Source organism: Bombina bombina, chromosome 5 (genome assembly GCF_027579735.1).
Source record: "Bombina bombina isolate aBomBom1 chromosome 5, aBomBom1.pri, whole genome shotgun sequence".
Classification (NCBI taxonomy): Eukaryota; Metazoa; Chordata; class Amphibia; order Anura; family Bombinatoridae; genus Bombina; species Bombina bombina.
Window position 1 is genome coordinate 328,443,808 of NC_069503.1, and position 22,502 is coordinate 328,466,309.

At 39.3% G+C, this 22,502-nt stretch overlaps 1 protein-coding gene across 1 annotated transcript in view; it reads left to right on the forward strand.

Moving 5' to 3' along the window:
• The first annotated feature begins 418 nt into the window (after nt 1–418).
• Nucleotides 419–22,502, forward strand: part of TSPAN13 (tetraspanin 13) — a 107,458-nt gene continuing 85,374 nt past the window's right edge. Inside the window, exon 1 of the mRNA XM_053714122.1 lies at nt 419–646. Coding sequence (XP_053570097.1) covers nt 584–646 — 63 coding nt within the window. The 5' untranslated portion in view covers nt 419–583. The remainder of the gene's footprint in view (nt 647–22,502) is intronic.

Consider the following 22,502-nt stretch of genomic DNA (forward strand, 5'->3'; position numbering starts at 1 on the left):
AAGATATGTAGCAGGGTAAGCCTTGAGAAGTCTCCAGTATGCCTTTCAGTTCTGCGCGTTAGAAAAGCTACTAATTTTCAGATGGGACAAATAAATAACGAACGTGTATTGCAAAGTTGTTTTACTTTGCATTACTAAACATTTTATATTAAAATATCAAAGTGTTGAAAAAAATATTTGTATTAAACAATATTGAACCATATTAATTTCCCTACTAAATGGTTACTTACATATACAAAGTAAACACACTGTGGTTATGTTATAGCTAATGAAAGTCCATTGATAGTACCATTCTAGAAGATGCCACCAGCATAGGAAGTATGGGGCAGTCTCCCAGCTCTAATGAAGCCGGTTACAACTAGAGGGCGCTTATCATGTGCGCTCTGCGTCCTCTTGTAATAAAGACAACTCTCCTGTCTCCTCCCCTCCCGATCTCCACCTAAGGAGAGAGGTGGAGAGACAGCAGTCACAGCTGTCGCATCTCACATTTTCCACAGTCCTTTCCTGCTTGTGACCTGCCGTACCTTATTGTATCTCTGCCTGGCACAAATTATTGTTGAGGACGGGCATACCAACAGCCAAGATGGTGTGTGGTGGCTTCACCTGCTCCAAAAACTCCCTGTGCGTCTTGAACCTGCTGTATATTGTAAGTAATGATGTAACCTCTTGTCTGGCTGCAGCCATGCTGTTTGCCGTGCAGCCATTCACCCGGTGCTGTGTTCAGCTGTAACCAATTCTATTAATTTGTGATTTATGATAACGTTACGGAATTCTGATGATCATTGTGCTATTGAGGTAGCGGTCTCTTTGCCCCTGACCCATTTATTTAGCTTGGAGAAAGTTCCATCAGATCATCTGCACCTTGTACTGCTGATATCACTATCCGGATTAGGTTGCAGAGATCTATATCCTGCTAGATTGCTGTGTTTCCCAGCCTTGTATTTATAGACCATCCGGATCTTTGATAAAATATACAGGGAGAATGGTGTTTCCTTTCATTGAGAGCCAACTGCATAATTTTATAGACACGCTGTTTTAGTGTTCGTCCATTTACTACCTGAATGTGAAAATGCAGTGAACTGTAAAATAAACATGTGACCAGTTATTGTTTACAATTACATACATCTGCATTATGAATGACTATGTTGTTGGGTAGATTCCATTCATATTATAATTTTTCAACGCAATTCTCGATTAACCCATTGGTGTGTCAGAAAGAACTGCAGATATTTGCTAGCAATGCATTTCAGCCCTGTCTGGTAATCAGGGGAATAAGGTCCATGATGATTGATGTATTATTTGATAACTAGAGAGTATAAAAGCTAACAAAAGCTTCATGTTGGCATGACAACGACTACAATTATTGATGATGGGGTGCAGACAATATAGCATCTATGTTAGTATCACTTTCTTATGCTCATAGGCCTAAAGTAAAAACAATTTTAACGTTAGATTCAGGCAGCTGAGTGTTAATTCAGCATTCCAAAGCAGTGTTTAGTGATTTAGAAATTCTGTGTTTTAATCGTGGCAAGAATTCTAATCTACATTACTTAATAATATGTTCCAATACCATTCTCTGAATTTTGATCAGTGATCTATTGAAGTTTATATTTCCAGAATAGTTACACATTTACTAATTTTGTATACAACAATAGTCTAGTATAGCCTGTGTTTTAGTATTCTGTTCATGTAATTTACACAAGAATATGTTGCACGTTGAGCTAAAGAATTGTTATAGCAAATTAACTCAATATTATTGCTTTTTTATAGACATAGCTACATAAACAAACTAGTCAAATAAGTAGGTTTATGTACTGTTAATATTAAAAACATAATACTTGTGCTTTATAAAATAACATGGTTAATGTAACTTGTATTTGTCTTTATTAATTTACTAAGCTTCAGTATTTTCCAGTTTGACAACTGGGTGTCAAAACTTTCTCATTTTAAAGGTCGACCATTAATGTTGGATTTGGCATAATAATCATGCTAAATATAATGCCTCAAAATAAAGTTACAGTTTTAAAGGAGCATAATAGTCAAACATTTTTTACATGTTCTAACTTTTTAGAGCATGTAATTTTAAAATGTGTATTTACACCCCAGCAAAGGTGTTAAACACACAGTAGAAGTGCCAGTCAGGAGTGACGGAGCACTGTTGGTCCCGCACAGTACTATTATGGCTCTTTTTAAGATTACATTTTTACGTACAATTAAAGGGAAATTTAGTTACTATCAGTTCATTTATTAAATTGTATATACTGCTAAAATGTAGTTTATGTGGTACAAATATGTGTTTAAATATATAATGATAATTGACCCATGGCAAATGACAGATGTTTGGGAATAACATATTAAACGTTGGAATGAAGGGTGCCGCCTGCCCGCATTCTATAAGTGTCCTTGGTTTAAAATATGTTCTCCATTTTTTCCCCTTTTTCTGTATAAAGCCATAAGATTTTTTGGAGACTGAATACATTTGTGTTTATTATACAGTCATTACTTGCCATTCTTTATTTGAATGGATTGTTTAGTAATCACTGAGAATATTCACATATTATACACTCCTTTTGTATTGAAAAGTGTGTGTCAGACTAGAATGCTGAATAATGCATTTACTGATAGCTTGTGCATTGCAATCTCCCAATGTGACCCTCATTTTCTGTCTTACTCAGAACTTTGTATTCCTCACTGTAACAGTCACAAACCGCAAGGTATCAGCATCATCGTTAAAAACAAATCTGCAGGATTGTATTAATGTGCTAATTAGATGTTTTTTATTTTGTGCATTTCTTAATTTTAGTTTTAGGAATATGTGTTAAAGGGTCAATAAATGTCTTATTTTGTGTAAAAAGTACTACAAATTGCCTAAACTATCTATTGATATTCCGCAGTTCATTGTAGGAAGACCTAGGTTACAGAGTTTGCTTCCTGGAATCTTTAGGAAACATGGGAAACGTGCAATTTCCCCCAAAGCATGAGATGTTTAAATTGACATGAAGCCCATATTTGTTTCGTGGTTCAGACTAGCGCTGAGGAATCTGTTGGCGCTTTAAAAATAACGGATAATAGTAATAAAGCATAGATTTTTAAACAATTTTTTTTCCCTCTTATCAAATATGCTTCATTCGCTTGGCATACTTTGTTAAAGGAGCAGTAATGCACTGCTGGGAGCTAGCTGAACACAGGTGAGTCAATGACAAGAAGCATATATGTGCAGCCACCAATCACCAGCTAGCTCACAGTAGTGCATTGTTCCCCCTGATCCTACCTAAGTATGCTTTTCAACAAAGGATACCAAAAGAACAAGGCAAATTATATAATAGAAGTAAATTGGAAAGTTGTTTAAAATCACATTCTCTATTTAAATAATGAAAGTTTAGTTTTTACTTTACTTTCCCTTTAATAGGCATGCACTTTTTAATGTTTTTTATTCAGCATTGTTTTGAGAATTTAATACCGAATACTATTCCTCTCTTTTCAGTGCCAGATTTATTCTTTTTTTTTTTTTTTTTTTTCTTTTACGATTGAGACAGGACAGAGCATGCAATTTTATACAGCTTTCCAGTGTACTTCTGTTATAAAATTTGCTTAACCCCTTCCTGCCGTTAGGACGTTCCAAGCCGTCCGAACTGTGCTGGGCTTTAGCGCCATTAGGACGGCATGGAACATCCTAGTTTTTTGGCTATACTGAAGCTGTAGCAGCTTCCTAAATGGGATCGTGGGCTGGAGGGGGCATGCCTTGCATCATGGGAACTCCCCCCTGACCTGATCCCATCAATGAAATCACACAATCGCATGAACAATTGCGTGATTTCAAGTTTGACTTATTTGTTTACATTGGAACTTTGTTCTGATGTAGAGAAATAAGCCATGGCGGGAAAAGGGTTAATTCTATTAGTTTCCTTTTTTGAAGGAGCAGCAATGCACTACTGGGAGCTTCCTTAAAGTGAAGATAAAGTTTTCATGCTTTGAATAGCTCTTTATTTTTATCTCACTTATGAATTGCAATATTTATCATATATATTAATCTCCCTACCGTTTCTGTCCTTACTCCTCCCCACCTCTACTTCCGTGTTATCTGTTATGTTACATATAGAGCGGTCCCACCCGCTCTATATACGCATCACCCAAGCACGTGCATGACAATAAAAACTATTGCGCATGCACTAAACGCCAATGTGGACAACTCCTTCGCATGCGATACTCGTCAGTATAAATCACCAATGCGCATGCGGTAAACACAGTTAGCATGAAACATAGCGAAAACAGGAGCGCGCTTGGAGACCTAAACGGAGTTTAACAAAGCAGCGCATGTGCATTTAAAATATGAGACGGGTGACGTAGATCCACGGCCGCCAAACGGCCAGATTTTCAATTGGTTCTTTTGATAATGTGATCAAATAATACAAATGATTAAAAAAAAGGGTTGCTTTGGATTCTATTGAAATTCTGATTGTATACGGCGATAACTTTGAAAAACAATCAATGTAAAGAAAATGATGAATGAGACTCATATTTATTTGGCAAATAGAATTGAATTCTAATTCGTGATACAGGTAACTTAACCTTCACTTTAATACATTGGGTCACCCAATAACAAGAGGTTTATGTGTGCAATCACCAATCAGCAGTTAGCATCCAGTAGTGTATTGCTGCTCTCGAGCCTACTTCTATAAGCTTTTCATAAAAAAAAATTAAAAAAAAATTGGGTTTCACGTCCCATTAAACAACCTTTACTTAAAGGGATATAAGTGCTTTCCCGTTATACAGGACGACATGCACCTAATGGGACAAAAGATCACAAAGCGCAGGGCAGCCGTCCTGTGTAGGAGATCATGATCAGCATGTGGCACAGCACAAGACCCCGCATGAGCTGAGGAAAATGCAGTAACTGCAGCCGATCTGCAAACTTGTAATTCACAGCTAACTTTATGGTGGCTCATACCCAGTGCCTCTGCACCAGGCAGCATTCAGTTGCCGGCCTATATATTATTGTATTGCTCCCTCTCTGGCAGACATTGGGTTAATCTGTGCAGTGCATGCTGGGGGCACCTCACTGCACATAGACCTTTCCATGGCAGTTGTCATGTTGCTGCAATAAATTACACCACAAGTCCAACCTGATTGGTTCTGACCATGCTGAACGTGATCAGTGAGTTTACATAACCTTGAATGAATCCGAGAGGTGGGTGTCTGCTTCTGTAATGTGAGAGTTTTTCTAGGAGCTCACAATGTGACCTGTATACTAACAATGTGTATGATGGTATATGGGACATGTACTATATATCTCTCTCTAATCATTTCTCTGCCTTGCCACTAATACAAGTGATTTACAGTGCATGCTCGCTGAATCACGTGGTCTGTTCTCACACCCATCCTGTATAATAGGAAAGTACCAAAAAGTCTCTCATATACTATTGCTTTTATATAACTCTGTTTAACCTCTCAAATGGGTTAAACACATAGTTAAAGTCAGCACCAGAGAACCAATGTACTACTCGGAGCTAGCTGAACACATCTGATGAGCCAATGATATGAGACAAATGTGTGTTGCTACCAACCACCAGCTAGTTCCCTGTAATGGAAGTTCAATTTTAACTTTCCTATTTCTTTAATATTTTTATTTAGGCACAACTTTTTTAAATGTTTAAATACTGCTCTTTCATATGCATGGAAGTAAACCTGTCTCTAAAAGCTTTTTAGCCACAGCTTGGTGACTTGGAGATTGGTTTGCTGATATAAAAATACCAGTAACTAGTCACAGGACTTCAGTCTAACACATGACTAAAGTGACTTGATGTAAATAATGCCAGGACTTGAGGTCAGAAACTGCTGTGCACAGTAATAAGTGTGTCAGGTTTGTTGCTGATTTACGCCTGCAGGCAATAGGTGGTTACTATGCTGCCTGTGGTATACCTATCACAAGCACGGCAGATTGCTATCTTAAAATCTTGTCTGTCCTGTTTTGTTGGATTGTTAGAGCGTAATTCTCTGCATTACCTGAAATTCTGAACCAACTGGTTTTCCAGTCATAGATTACATACACTGATGATAAAGTGCTAGTGTAGAAAAGCTCTGCATAAGTCATGCAATGATCATATTCACAAGAATTTAACTGCAGACCCCTGTCAGGTGCCATTTTTGATAGCTATTAACTAAGCTGTAATAGATCTCCTACCTATTGAGTAAGTGGACTGAATTAAGTTATGTATAATATGAACAAACATCTTTAATAGACTGATATGAAAGGGACATTGTATACTGTTTTGTAGATTAACCATTTACATAGCCCATCTGGGAGTGTTTTTGTAACAATGAATAGTTTTGCTTCTTTTTTTTAATTTTTTATCTGACTTTTCATATGCAGAGGAGGGGGGGAGGAGTATCTGCTCTTCTTGTTTTCCCAGCCCCTTTCACTGGGTGTCCCAGCCTAACCTCATCATCAGTTCTAAACTTGGAACTTCTAAGTAAGTTTTTTTTTTTTTTTTTTTTTTTAAAGGTTTTATACGGATTTTTAGATCAGCGTCTGTGCATATTATTCTTTATAGTAGTGTGTCTATTACATGCAGTTATATGAAAATTGGTTTACACTGTCCCTTTTAACAGATACCTGCTGGTTATTATCAGGCCTATCTATTTTCCACTATAAGGAGTGGGTTAACAGAGGTATAACTGTCAAAATAGAAAGCTTGAGCAAGAAAAAAACGTGCACATGTAGCCATTACACCATGGTTAATGGGACAGTAAAGTCTTACATGGCTTGGCTAGAGCATGCAGGTTTAAATAACATCCAAATTCACTTTATATTATCAATTGCCCTTAGTTCTGTTATTATCCTTTGTTAAAGAGTAACTCTAGATGAGCTCAGGAGCGTGCATGTGTCTATAGCCATTTGGCTGCAGCGTTTGCAACAGTGTTATGTTATACATAGCTGAAAACACTGCTGTCATATATTATTTTAAGAAATGTGCATGCTCCTAAGAATTTATCAGCCTACATAAGGTTTATTGCAATGTTATACATAGTTGCAATCACTTAGATAAAGGAAAGAAAAGAGAAAAGAAGAAGCAGAGAACGACACTTCAAAAAGGTACCCCAATACCCAAGTATTATTAGAATCATTTTATTATATTTGGGGGGTGTGCTGTATTCCAAGAAATAGTCCATATGTATAGTGTATACTTCCTAGCACACCGTACCATTATTTATACCATAATAGTGGAAATAAGGGTATGGTGTGCTAAAAAGTATATCGTTTTGTGGCAGAAAACCACTATAAATATAGCTGCAAACACTGCTGCCATAAATTGTTAAAAATGCATGCACGCTCCTATCAGCCTATCTAGGTTTACTCTTCAACAAAGAATAGCAAGAGAACAAAACACATTTGATAATAGAAGTTACTAAGAAAGTTGTTTTAACCCCTTCATGCCGGCAGACAAGTGTTTAGAAGTTCAGATGTAAACACTTGCTGTAAAACTGAAATCACATGATCATCAATGTGATTACATGATTTTAAGGCCCGGGATTAGATCATGATGGGCTAACTATGCTGCTAGAACAACAAAAGACAGACATATCCATATATCAATATAAATAAAAAAGATCCACCAAAGGTTATATAACAATTCCAAAGTAATTCTATCCAAGCCAGACCGGCCCTTTTCCCAAATACCTAAAGAAAGAGAGAAATATATTCTTGCTTTTAGTCTAATTTCCAAATGTTCTTATTAAGCTCCTATATTTGCTATTTTCCCCTTTCCCTCTTCATTTCAGATTAGCCACCCTACAGCTGGTAGGGTAGAGAACTCACGTCAGCTTCCCCTTAACCTATATGGAGTACCATCTCCTCTCTTTGTTTTTCTTATAATAATCTTAGAGAGGTACACCATATTGATATTTACTTATCCAAGTGCCGAACAAAGTGACATATACTCACTAGTTTTACACTATGTAGGGGTACATTAAATTAGCAAAGAGTACCACTTCCTTCTTGCTTATTTATAAGGAGGCGGAGAAAAATACAAGTCTTAATACACTCCAACATAGGGGATTATAGCATGTATAGTATAGTATGTTATTAATAATTTTATCTAATGGACATCACATACATCCAGCTGGGGACCTAGAAAGGATCATCAAAAGCTCTACTGTGTCTAGATAGAGCACAAGCTCAGACCAAGGGGTTTAAACCCAACTGAAGTTAGCTAAAAATTGTCTTGTTACCTTATTTCAACACACCCTGTCTAGGTGTACAAACATATTGATCCTGGCTCATGCCCAGTATCTAGCTAGCACATAAAAAATGTCCCCACTTTTTGCAACCTGTACCAGCACCGCAATGGCTGAATTGTATGTATGCATATATATGTGTAAAATATTATGTATAATTAAGTACAAAGCATTTAGAAATTTGTCTGTTATAAATTCTGTTCCATCGGTCTCTTGCAGAACGGGGTCAATGTTATTAACTTGGGAGTGACCAATACTCTATTTATCTTAGACAATATCGTGCATCACAAGAGTTAATGATCTGAAAGATCTTGATTGGCCGCTCACATCCTTATATTGATCCCGACCGGCAGAGACTGATATCTCTGATGAAGCGCATGTGCTCATGCGCGAAACGCGTTAGATGGAGCTCACCTAACTTGTTGTAAGCCTGCATTGCAATAAACTCCATTACTGACCTCAGGACTCAGCTTCCTTTTTCCTCATTTCATATGCTAGAAATACCCCCAGTCTGATTTTTTCATTAACTTAAAGGAGGAGGCTGCAGTAGGCCCTATAAGGTAGGGTGTTCTATGCCGTGCTAACGGCGATAAAGCCCAGCGCTGTTAGGACAGCATGGAACAGCCTAACGGTGTTAAGGGGTTAAACTTGCATGCTCGATCTGAATTACGAACATTTAATTTTGTCTTACTGTGTACACAAACTGACAGTAAAGAGTTAATAGAAAGCATGTGACCCCTATTGGAGTATATTTGCAAATAAATGTGTATGGCAGCCATGCAAATCTGAAATACACTAGTGTGCATTTATTATTTGTTTGTTTTGCCCCTTTATTTAATACATGAATTAATAGCATATTCGGCAAATCATCTCACTATTTGTCACTAGAACGATTCTTTCTTTAACATTTTTAGTTCACCTGTATAGCAAATGGTAAACCGGATAGCACTTTGCCCTTGAAATGAGTGCAGAAGGGATCTGTTGTTGCTGCTTCCTTAGCTCTATACAAAAAAGACAAATTCTGTTTTCAATGCTCTGAGCCAATCAATTTGTTACTGTGAGTAATACTATCTCCTCATTTAAGTTGCTTTTCCGGTCTATTCCTGCTTATGATTGTTGCATAATTTGGTCTGCACATACCAAGTTAGTTACTTGGACCCTAATTGAGTGTGGACTGTTCTGTCCTTTTTCCTGCCTTGCGGCCATTCTATGTCAGCCCTACCATACACAGATGTTAGTCATCAGCTACATCATAGTGGCTACCAATAGTTATAGGGCTCTGCCTGCAAATAAGGAAACGGTTATAGAATCCTATGTCAGTACAACTTATCCTGTTTTTTAAAAACACAGTTCAATCAGTGTAACAATTGCTTTGCATCTTAATTATTTCAGTACTGACAGTGGCTTTACTTTAATGCATCTTGTCATTGGCTCACTCAATTAGTTCAGCTAGCTCCCAGTAGCTCATTGCTGCTCCTTCAATAAAGTATAACCAGAAAATTAAGCAAATGTGATAATTGAGGTAAACTGAAAGTTTTGAACATTCGGCTAGATTTAGAGTTTTGCGGCCAAAGGGGTGCGTTAGCTACGCATGTTTTTTCCCCCACGCACCTTTTTAAATAACGCTGGTATTTAGAGTTCTCTGAAGGGCTGCGTTAGGCTCCAAAAAGGGAGCGTAGAGCATAATTTACCGCCACTTCAACTCTAAATACCAGCGTTGCTTACGGTAGCGGCCAGCTTGAAAAACGTGCTTGTGCACGATTTCCCCATAGGAAACAATGGGGCAGTTTGAGCTGAAAAAAAACCTAACACCTGCAAAAAAGCAGCGTTCAGCTCCTAACGCAGCCCCATTGTTTCTATGGCGAAACAGTTTCTAAGTCTGCACCTAACACCCTAACATGTACCCCGAGTCTAAACACCCCTAACCTTACACTTATTAACCCCTAATCTGCCGCCCCCACTATCGCTGACCCCTGCATATTATTATTAACCCCTAATCTGCCGCTCCGGACATCGCCGGAACCTACATTATCCCTATGAACCCCTAATCTGCTGCCCCCAACGTCGCAGACACCTACATAATATTTATTAACCCCTAATCTGCCCCCCCCCCAACGTTGCTGCTACCTTACCTACACTTATTAACCCCTAATCTTCCGACCGGACCTCGCCGCCACTATAATAAATGTATTAACCCCTAAACTGCCTCACTCCCGCCTCGCAAACCCTATAATAAATATTATTAACCCCTAATCTGCCCTCACTAACATCGGCGACACCTAACTTCTAGTATGAACCCCTAATCTGCCGACCAGACCTCACCGCTACTCTAATAAATGTATTAACCCCTAAAGCTAAGTCTAACCCTAACACCCCCCTAAGTTAAATATAATTTTATTCTAACGAAATAAATTATTTATTATTAAATAAATTAATCCTATTTAAAGCTAAATACTTACCTGTAAAATAAACCCTAATATAGCTACAATAAACAAATAATTATATTGTAGCTATTTTAGGATTTATATTTATTTTACAGGCAACTTTGTATTTATTTTAACTAGGTACAATAGCTATTAAATAGTTATTAACTATTTAATAGCTACCTAGTTAAAATAATTACAAAATTACCTGTAAAATAAATCCTAACCTAAGTTACAATTACACTAAGGCTGCAACTAACGATTATTTTCATAATCGATTAATCGGACGATTATTTTTTCGATTAATCGACTAATCGGATAAAAAGTGAATCAATAATAGTTTTCTATGTTTTAAATAGAATCCACATAATGAGTGTTACAAATATAAACTTCAGACTAAAACTTTACATTAACACGACTGTTTCTTCAATTTTTAAGCAGCAGAACACAGTTTTATCATTAAACAAAACAAAACCACAAACTGTTTGAAAAGAGGTAGAACTAGAAAAAGGTAGACTATCACTGTTAATTACATTCTGTTATTCACTCTTTCAGAAACTTTGCATTGAAATGCAAACATCTCAACATGTCCACATGCTCTTAACCAATGCTAAGTGTTTTCTACATTGGCAAGGGGCCTCTCAATAAAGTAACCCTTGACTTCATTCTAACATAAAAATATCTTGAATATCTATATGCAATGGTAAATAACCAGCTATAAGGTTAGGGGAAATATCTAGTCCGCTCTAAAAATAATGAATATATACTTACAAAGTTTGAATCTGGTACATATTATCACAATTTATTAAAAATATAAAAAAACAATAAAAAACAAAATAAAAAGTGCTAAGGACTGTATATCAATAACAAGACAAAGCCTTACACATTTATTTATACAGTACATATAATCAGCAATAGCAAGCAATACGCTAATAATTGTGCAAACAGATAATAGTGCACATCAATTTAAATAACTTGCATCAATCTAGGGCTAGGTGCAAAAAACAAGCTTGGCACTATAGCATGAAAAACATAGTTCCAAATAACCTGATTTAATATAAACAATCCAAATGATGACTATTATATCTGGGTTGCACATAAGCCAGGGGTAGTTGTAAACGTATACTGTCCTGAAAAAGTGAAAAGTAGACGTCTGTAGACGTCCTTTAGGCTAAGGACATAACCATAAAACACAATACCATGTGCAGGAGCTCATCTGAGTGAAGCAGCTGGTGTTGTGCACAGACCAACTAATTGCAAACCAACTAATCGATTATGAGATTCGTTGACAACTATTTTCATAATCGATTATTATCGATTATGACGATTAGTTGCTGCAGCTCTAAATTAAACCTAACACTACACTATCAATAAATTAATTAAACTACCTACAATTAAATCAACTAAACTAAATTACAACAAAAAAAGATTACAAGAATTTTAAACTAATTACACCTACTCTAAGCCCCCTAAAAAATAACATAGCCCCCCAAAATAAAAAAATGCCCTACCCTATTCTAAAATAAAAAGTTAACAGCTCTATTACCTTACCAGCCCTTAAAAGGGCCTTTTGCAGGGCATGCCCCAAAGAAATCAGCTCTTTTGCCTGAAAAAAAAATACAATACCCCCCCAACATTACAACCCACCACCCACATACCCCTAATCTAACCCACCCAAACCCCCCTTAAAAAAACCTAACACTAAGCCCCTGAAGATCTCCCTACCTTGTATTCACCCAGTCGGGTATCACCGATCCGTCCAGAAGAGGGTCCGAAGTCTTCATCCTATCCGGCAAGAAGAGGTCCAGAAGAGGGTCCAAAGTCTTCATCCAGGCGGCATCTTCTATCTTCTTCCATCTGGAGCGGAGCGGGTCCATCTTGAAGCAGCCGATGCGGAGCCATCCTTCCTCACCGACGTCCTAAGTCCGAATGAAGGTTCCTTTAAATGACATCATCCAAGATGACGTCCCTCGAATTCCGATTGGCTGATAGGATTCTATCAGCCAATCGGAATTAAGGTAGGAAAAATCTGATTGGCTGATTGAATCAGCCAATCAGATTCAAGTTCAATCCGATGGGCTGATCCAATCAGCCAATCAGATTGAGCTTGCATTCTATTGGCTGTTCGGATCAGCCAATAGAATGCAAGCTCAATCTGATTGGCTGATTGGATCAGCCAATCGGATTGAACTTGAATCTGATTGGCTGATTCAATCAGCCAATCAGATTTTTCCTACCTTAATTCCGATTGGCTGATAGAATCCTATCAGCCAATCGGAATTCGAGGGACGCCATCTTGGATGATGTCATTTAAAGGAACCTTCATTCGGACTTAGGACGTCAGTGAGGAAGGATGGCTCTGCATCGGCTGCTTCAAGATGGACCCGCTCCGGATGGAAGAAGATAGAAGATGCCGCCTGAATGAAGACTTTGGACCCTCTTCTGGACCTCTTCTTGCCGGATAGGATGAAGACTTCGGACCCTCTTCTGGACGGATCGGTGATACCCGGCTGGGTGAATACAAGGTAGGGAGATCTTCAGGGGCTTAGTGTTAGGTTTTTTAAGGGGGGTTTGGGTGGGTTTGATTAGGGGTATGTGGGTGGTGGGTTGTAATGTTGGGGGGGGGTATCGTATGTTTTTTTTCAGGCAAAAGAGCTGATTTCTTTGGGGCATGCCCCACAAAAGGCCATTTTAAGGGCTGGTAAGGTAATAGAGCTGTTACCTTTTTATTTTAGAATAGGGTAGGGCATTTTTTTATTTTGGGGGGCTTTGTTATTTTTTTAGGGGGCTTAGAGTAGGTGTAATTAGTTTAAAATTCTTGTAATCTTTTTTTTATTTTTTGTAATTTAGTGTTTTTTTTTTTTTTGCAATTTAGTTTAGTTGATTTAATTGTAGGTAATTGTAGGTAGTTTAGTTAATTAATTTATTGATAGTGTAGTGTTAGGTTTAATTGTTACTTGGGTTAGGATTTATTTTACAGGTAATTTTGTAATTCTTTTAAGTAGGTAGCTATTAAATAGTTAATAACTTTAATATCTATTGTACCTAGTTAAAATAAATACAAATTTGCCTGTAAAATAAATATAAATCCTAAAATAGCTACAATGTAATTATTAGTTATATTGTAGCTATATTAGGGTTTATTTTACAGGTAAGTATTTAGCTTTAAATAGGATTAATTTATTTAATAATAAATAATTTATTTTGTTAGATTTAAATTATATTTAACTTAGGGGGGTGTTAGGGTTAGACTTAGCTTTAGGGGTTAATACATTTATTAGAGTAGCGGTGAGGTCCGGTCGGCAGATTAGGGGTTAATACTTGAAGTTAGGTGGCGGCGATGTTAGGGAGGGCAAATTAGGGGTTAATAAAATTTATTATAGGGTTTGCGATGCGGGAGTGCGGCGGTTTAGGGGTTAATACATTTATTATAGTGGCGGTGAGGTCCGGTCGGCAGATTAGGGGTTAATAAGTGTAGGTAAGGTATCGGCGATGTGGGGGGGCAGTTTAGGGGTTAATAAATATTATGTAGGTGTCGGCGATGTTAGGGGCAGCAGATTAGGGGTACATAGGGATAATGTAGGTGGCGGTGGTGTGCGGTCGGCAGATTAGGGGTTAAAAATTTTTATTATAGTTGCGGCGATGTGGGGGGGCCTCGGTTTAGAGGTACATAGGTAGTTTATGGGTGTTAGTATACTTTAGAGCACAGTAGTTAAGAGCTTTATAAACCGGCGTTAGCCCATAAAGCGCTTAACTCCTGACTTTTTTCTGCGGCTTGTTGTTAGAGTTCTAACGGTCACTTCAGCCAAGACTCTAAATACCGGCGTTAGGAAGATCCCATTGAAAAGATAGGATACGCAATTGGTGTAAGGGGATCTGCGGTATGGAAAAGTCGCGGCTGGAAAGTGAGCGTTAGACCCTTTCCTGGCTGACTCTAAATACCAGCGGGCGGTAAAAACCAGTGTTAGGAGCCCTTAACGCTGGTTTTGACGGCTAACGCAGAACTCTAAATCTAGGCGATTGTTTGTTCTATCTGAATTATGAAAAAAAATAATGAAATTTGTGGTTCATTCCATTTAAAACTGTTTTAGAAGTGTATTTATAATGCTGCCATGGTTGCTCCTTTACTTAAAGGGACACTGAACCCACATTTGTTTCTTCAGTAGTTAGAGCATGCAATTTAAATCAACTTGTTTAAAATCAGCACTTGTTTATTGGTTGTTGAATTTATCCACCAATCAGCAAGACTAACCCAGGTTGTTCACCAAAAATGGGCCAGCATCTAAACTTACATTCTTGCTTTTTAAATGATGATACCAAGAGAATAAAGACAATTTGATAATAGGAGTAAATTAGAAAGTTGCTTAAAATTGCATGCTCTATCTGAATCACAAAAGAAAAAATGTGAGTTCAGTGTCCCTATAACCCTTTGAATGCTAAGCACTTTCCCACCTGGGTGCTAAGGTGATTTAAGTTTTTTTTTTTTTTAATTTAAATTTTTTTTCTTCCAGATCCCAACCGTTAAAAAGGCTAGGTGATTACCTTTCCTACGGTGGGTCTTGGGGGTCTGTAGCTGCTTAGGTGCCTGAGATACAGGCTTCTAAGCAGCATGCCCCCTTTCCCTATACTTTGTATTGTAAATTTTGAATAAAGTTGTGCAGTGACATCATCAGGTCATTGTGCGTGACGTCACTGCGCAAAACGTGAAGCCCCGGTGATGCCTGTCACTATGCAGGCCCGGTCAAAAAATATGTATTTAATTATTCAGACAGAGCACGCAATTTTAAGTAACTTTCTAATTTACTCCTATTATCAATTTTTCTTTGTTCTCTTACTATCTTTATTTGAATGTAAGCATAGGAGCTGGCCCATTTTTGGTTCAGGACCTGGTTAGCGCTTGCGGATTGGTGGTTACATTTAGCCACCAATCAGAAAGTGCTAACCAGGTACTGAACCAAAAATGTGCCAGCTCTTAACCTTACATTCCTGCTTTTTTCAAATAAAGATAGCAAGAGAACAAAGAAAATTTGATAATCGGATAGGATTAAATTAGAAAGTTGCTTAAAAGTGCATGCTCTATCTGAATCATGAAACTAAACCCAAAGTTTTTCTATCCCGTTAAGGTCCTTGCTGTCCATGTCTTAAAAGCATTTTTTTTAATGCCTTGTGGGAATCATTCTGCTCCCCCCATTGAAGAAACCAGAGCTTTTTCCCAGCACCTCTGCTTTATTGGTGGTGTTAGAAGAGACAGATACTATTGCTATCTTGTTATGGTATCACTTTTTAATATGTATTTCTCCTTTTTGCTTTTTTAATCTCTCCATAATATTTTAAGATTTATTTAATTGCACCATATCATATTGGGGAATACAGCACGTTACAAAGAATAAAAATCTGTATCCCATATATTTAAATTAATTTAATTATCGATAACTTTGGGATTTCTCAAAATATTTGATGAATACTTAATTTAAACCATGTGGATATTTTCAATTTACACTAAATTCAGTTCCACAATGAAGAAACAATGTTAAATAATATTAACTTCTTCTTAGAAAATGATACGTTTTAATCCTGATGTATTAACCACTCGTGTGCTGAGGTGTGCAAATTAAAATTATGTTGTGAAAACAGGTCCAAAGAGCACAAGTACAAGGAGTGCAGAATTATTAGGCAAGTTGTATTTTTGAGGATTAATTTTATTATTGAACAACAACCATGTTCTCAATGAACCCAAAAAACTAATTAATATCAAAGCTGAATATTTTTGGAAGTAGTTTTTAGTTTGTTTTTAGTTTTAGCTATTTTAGGGGGATATCTGTGTGTGCAGGTGACTATTACTGTGCATAATTATTAGGCAACTTAACAAAAAACAAATATATACCCATTTCAATTATTTATTTTTACCAGTGAAACCAACATAACATCTCAACATTCACAAATATACATTTCTGACATTCAAAAACAAAACAAAAACAAATCAGTGACCAATATAGCCACCTTTCTTTGCAAAGACACTCAAAAGCCTGCCATCCATGGATTCTGTCAGTGTTTTTTTATCTGTTCACCATCAACATTGCGTGCAGCAGCAACCACAGCCTCCCAGACACTGTTCAGAGAGGTGTACTGTTTTCCCTCCTTGTAAATCTCACATTTGATGATGGACCACAGGTTCTCAATGGGGTTCAGATCAGGTGAACAAGGAGGCCATGTCATTAGATTTTCTTCTTTTATACCCTTTCTTGCCAGCCACGCTGTGGAGTACTTGGACGCGTGTGATGGAGCATTGTCCTGCATGAAAATCATGTTTTTCTTGAAGGATGCAGACTTCTTCCTGTACCAGTGCTTGAAGAAGGTGTCTTCCAGAAACTGACAGTAGGACTGGGAGTTGAGCTTGACTCCATCCTCAACCCGAAAAGGCCCCACAAGCTCATCTTTGATGATACCAGCCCAAACCAGTACTCCACCTCCACCTTGCTGGCGTCTGAGTCGGACTGGAGCTCTCTGCCCTTTACCAATCCAGCCACGGGCCCATCCATCTGGCCCATCAAGACTCACTCTCATTTCATCAGTCCATAAAACCTTAGAAAAATCAGTCTTGAGATATTTCTTGGCCCAGTCTTGACGTTTCAGCTTGTGTGTCTTGTTCAGTGGTGGTCGTCTTTCAGCCTTTCTTACCTTGGCCATGTCTCTGAGTATTGCACACCTTGTGCTTTTGGGCACTCCAGTGATGTTGCAGCTCTGAAATATGGCCAAACTGGTGGCAAGTGGCATCTTGGCAGCTGCACGCTTGACTTTTCTCAGTTCATGGGCAGTTATTTTGCGCCTTGGTTTTTCCACACGCTTCTTGCGACCCTGTTGACTATTTTGAATGAAACGCTTGATTGTTCGATGATCACGCTTCAGAAGCTTTGCAATTTTAAGAGTGCTGCATCCCTCTGCAAGATATCTCACTATTTTTGACTTTTCTGAGCCTGTCAAGTCCTTCTTTTGACCCATTTTGCCAAAGGAAAGGAAGTTGCCTAATAATTATGCACACCTGATATAGGGTGTTGATGTCATTAGACCACACCCCTTCTCATTACAGAGATGCACATCACCTAATATGCTTAATTGGTAGTAGGCTTTCGAGCCTATACAGCTTGGAGTAAGACAACATGCATAAAGAGGATGATGTGGTCAAAATACTCATTTGCATAATAATTCTGCACTCCCTGTAGATGACTAGATTTTTTTTTTTAAGGTTTCAGAAATGTTACCAGACTTGCATTAAGTCTGCAATGTCTCAGTAACACCTGGTGACCAATTTCTCCTTTTACCAATGTTGATAACTGGCCCATAGGCACAATGAATGAACTGCTTACAAATGCACTTACCTAATCAACTTTATGAATCTGAGAAACGTGTACACTGCTGATTAAATTATAAGCCTTCAGAGCATGGACTGCTAATTTAAAGCACATATTGCATTTCCATTTCTAAACTGTAATGTGTCGTTTACATGGAAAACACTATGCAGTTTGTTCATTAAAAGGATACTGAACCCAAATGTTTTCTTTCATGATTCAGATAAAGCATGCAATTTTCTTCATAAATGGAAAGAGTCTACAGCATCATTCATTACTTTTGGGAATTCAGAACCTGGCCACCAGGAGGAGGCAAAGACACCCAGCCAAAGGCTTAAATACCCCTTCCACCTCCCTTATCCCCCAGTCATTCTTTGCCTTTCGTCCCAGGAAGTTGGCAGAGAAGTGTCAGAAGTTTTTCGATTACTCTTCTGGAGGGTAGTACTCTTCAGCATGGACTGGAGTTTTAAGTAGTCCTGTCAGTCTCTCAGTGAGAGCATGGTTAAAAGTTAGAGTCCGGAGATGCAGGGAGAGTCTTTCTGCAAAACCATCCCAACTCATATTAACAGCTCCACAAGCGTTGACGAGTTTCGCTGCCTGCTTTCTTCTCTCAAGTCCATGGCAGAAGCGACGCTTCTATCTGTCACACTTGAAGGGCCGTGTTCCTGTTCCACGGCATAGATTCCGGTATGATCGTTTCGTTTTACTTTCTTCATGAATGTACTGTAATACAAATGTTTTCCCTAGAGGCTACCATCTTGCGGGACTAACTTTAACACAGGGTCTCAGTGAGGCTCCTTTTGTATCTTGGAATCAAGGCTTAATATCTCCTGAGGGGGGTTATTGAACGGGGGAGTTAATCATGTTTGTTATGTGATTCTGTCTGCTAATGTGTAGTGTTACTTAGGCTTATGGCTATTTTGGAACATAACGGCCTTTGGAAGTGATGCGGCCTTTACGTTCGGGGGCACTTTTTTCATGGACTGCACGGTTCACCTTGTGACCGGGCGTGGTCACGTTTTGACTCTCCATTTCCGCATTCCTGACCGTTTGGCGATGGAGAAATTCTGGTGTCTGGTTCATAGGAGGTGGTGAGTGCCCCAGCCATTGTGGGTGTAAGGTGCCGTTTAGATTTTTCTTATTGGTCTATTTTATATTCAATATCCCAGTTATGGAGGATTCTGATTTTTTTGGAGACGGATGTCTCTGATTCAGATTCTACTTCTTGCGAAGAACACGAATTAGCCGGATGATACATGCCCATTAGTTATGTTCCGAATGCCGTTTTTAGAGTGCTCAATTCCTCGGGATAGAGGAATCAAGGGCCTGCTGAACCATCCGCCTCTGGGGGTTCTGTCTCCCGAGTGGCGAGTTACCTACCATCAACTCTTACTACGCATGCAGGTAACCCAAACGCTGCTTATCTTTCTCTGAAAGGTGGCTTGTTCCTACCAGAGGTTACGACACATTTCCGCATGGCCATATCTTTGGCGCTGGTGCATCTGCATCTCCCAGGAGTGTGCTTACGATATTGTACGTGTTCCGTTAACCGGGGCTCGTCGGGTGTGGGATCATCTGGTTCAGTTCAGTCCTCCGGGGGAACAACTGCTCCTGAGACTTCAGGGGTCATCCTTCAGGGCCAGGATCGTCCTTTGCTCTGGCGGAGGTCTGTTGTGCCTTTCGTTATAGACTGGCGCGCCTTCGTGTTCTACTGAGGCATGTTTTGGCGTTGTTGGAGGATCCCATCCATAATTGGTAGGGGAATTCTCAGTCTTCCTCTTCGAATGACTTCCAGAATTAGATATAAGGGGATGAAGTAATCTTCTTATAGTCTTGTTATTTAAGTATACTTTTTTAGTTCTGAGCTTGGAAGAATAGGATCCCTGTTGGGCTGGTCCTGCGGGTGTGTCCATTCTTCTTGGGCGATAAGTTACCTACGGGTTGCCTTATCTTTTATTTTAAATCCGGTTAAAATATATTTTATTTGGTTGAAAGCTCATATTTGTTATATTATTTTCTTCAGGAATTTATACTCTGGAATTGATACTCGTGATTTTTTGGTCGCACTGTTTACTTCTGCGAAAGTTTGTTCAAGAATGGGACGTGTTTAGTCCTATGTTTGTCTCTTGTTATCTCTTCCTCTATGTGGCATTGACAGTACTGGGGCCCTTGGTTTCAGGCAGGTCCTTTACTGGGTACAAATCCTTCTGTCTTTGAAGCCCATTTCAGACATGTGACGCCTGTTCTGCCTGGCTGGTCCGTTTAGGGCCCCGCGTGCTTCACATTATTGTTTGTGTTGTATTCCTTGTTTTATTTTACAAATTTCAGCTAGCATTCTGAGAGGACTTGATAGTCCAGAGTTTGCCTAGAATAGAGGATTGAGATCAGTCCTCCATTAACCTTTTCAATTTGGTTGGCTGGGACTCCGATGAGATCCGCTGTGTCATACTCAGGGGGTTTCGATTTTTTTCGGAACCTAGAGTGATTCCTTCCCGTGGTGGGTTGGAGATTTGGAGGATTTAGGTCCTTCATGCCGCTGGTTCCTGGCGGTTGGGCCTTTTTCAAGGTCCCTTGGAATGGTTCTTTTGGGGCTTGTTCCCTTTGAGGGTCTCTTCCCTTGGGTCGAGACTTTCTGCACTTTTGTCCGGATTTTCTGGCAGCTTTGTTTGGTTAATTTAAAAAGTTGAGCCGTGCGTCTTTTTCCTTCCGGGAGTTATTTGTCTCTATCTGGGACGATAGGCTGTGTTGTTTCCTTTTCCAAGCTTTCGCTTTGAGGATTTTCTACCGGGGTTCAGGATGCTCTGCATTCTTATTCATTGGGTGTGGTCCTCTGGAAATGTATTCTGAGAAGAATATGGAGACTAGCCTTTGTTCTATTCTATTCTCTCCCTTTGGGCGACTCTGTTCTCTTTATTTTTCCCTTGGTCTTAGACTTCATGTGTATTGTCCTGGGCACCTTTGGGCTCTTGACCTTATAGGGGGGTGCTGACCTCTGGCTAAGGTTCTTCTCCCTTTGGGCTGGAAATTATTAGTGAGTCTTGTTCCCTTTTTCCGGGATATTCCGGTTATGGTCCCCTGTGAAGTCTGAGTTCTTCAGATGGGGTATCCTTGTCTTGGATCCATTTTTGGATTCCTGGACACTTATGATCCTGCAGTCTGGTTTGGGCGACCCAGTTTTTCTGTGAACCTATGCTATGGCATGGTGGCTAGCTCATTGGGCTTGCAAAATTGAATGACCAGGGTTTACGTCCGCTTTCGGGTATTGGTTATGACTTTTATGGCCTGTCTTGTCCTTTTTGGACGGCGGCTCCCTTTCATGGAGAGTTTTTCTCTGTTGAATCAACCGGACGTCTGGGTGAGGTTTCATCGGTCCTTGCTTTGATCCGACTATGGCTTTCATGTCTTGTGAACATGTGCGCATCCATGTTCTGTGGGCATGTGCACTGTTCTTTATCTGTGCCCTCCTCTTTGAAGGGGTAGTTTGTCTTCCTTAAGAGGAGGGGGTTACCTCTCTCTGGAGGTATGTTGTCCTGCCCTGTGTGCAGGAGGTTGGAACAAGTGGATTTACTTCGGTAAGGGACAGCAGTCTGCTGCTCTGTGGCTTGTGTGGTGCCAGGTCTTCCCAGGGATCTATTGCACTTTTTCTCTGTTCAAGTCCTAGGGGGTTAGGGAGTGCCTTTATGTTGGAAGAGCGGATGGGTTGGCACCCGAGCTCTGTTGGGGTGGGTGAGTTCCTGCCATTCTTTCCTTTCCCTGGGGGCTTGTGGATTGGGATCTTCTATTCCTCCTGCCTTTCAGACATTCTTGTCACTTGGGCTGGTCCGGTGTCTGGAGCAGGATCTGAGATCTGTTGCTCTGCTGCTTCGTCCTCATGTTTTCGAGGTACGGTAAGCCTCTTTGAGGGTAATGCTTTTCCTCCATGTTTAAGATCTGTGGAAAGGACTGGTCGGCTTTTGGATATCCTGCGACCTTGTCAAATGGTTAGTGGATGTTTAGCAGACTGGAGGTTTGGAACCTATCTGTAGTTGTTCTTTACTTGCCCTGCAAGTATTCCTCTTTCAGAGTCTTCTTGGTTGACTACAGCGTGCAGTTTTTTGTCTTCAGGGGTTCTCCCTTCTGACCTTGCTGCACATGATTTCCGTTTTGGATATTTAACTGAAAAAAAGTTTTTATTGAATTTTCCATTTACAAAGAAATGTATACATGACAAAAATTCATGGTTCATTATTGCAAACAAATTCAGATTTTTAACAAATCTGTCCTATCTCTCCTGAGAACAGGGTTTATATAATTCAAACAAACATTGCATTACCATGACATTTATTTCAAAACATGAAATCCCCTTCTAGGATGGGGGGGGGGGGCAGCCTGCAAGAAACCCACACATACCTCAATTATCTATCCTGGAGACTCGTCCCCTGCCTCGGAGAGCATAGGATGTGACTCGTAAGAAGGGGAAAAGGAAGTGTGAAATGACCCGTCCAGACAGGCTAGACGG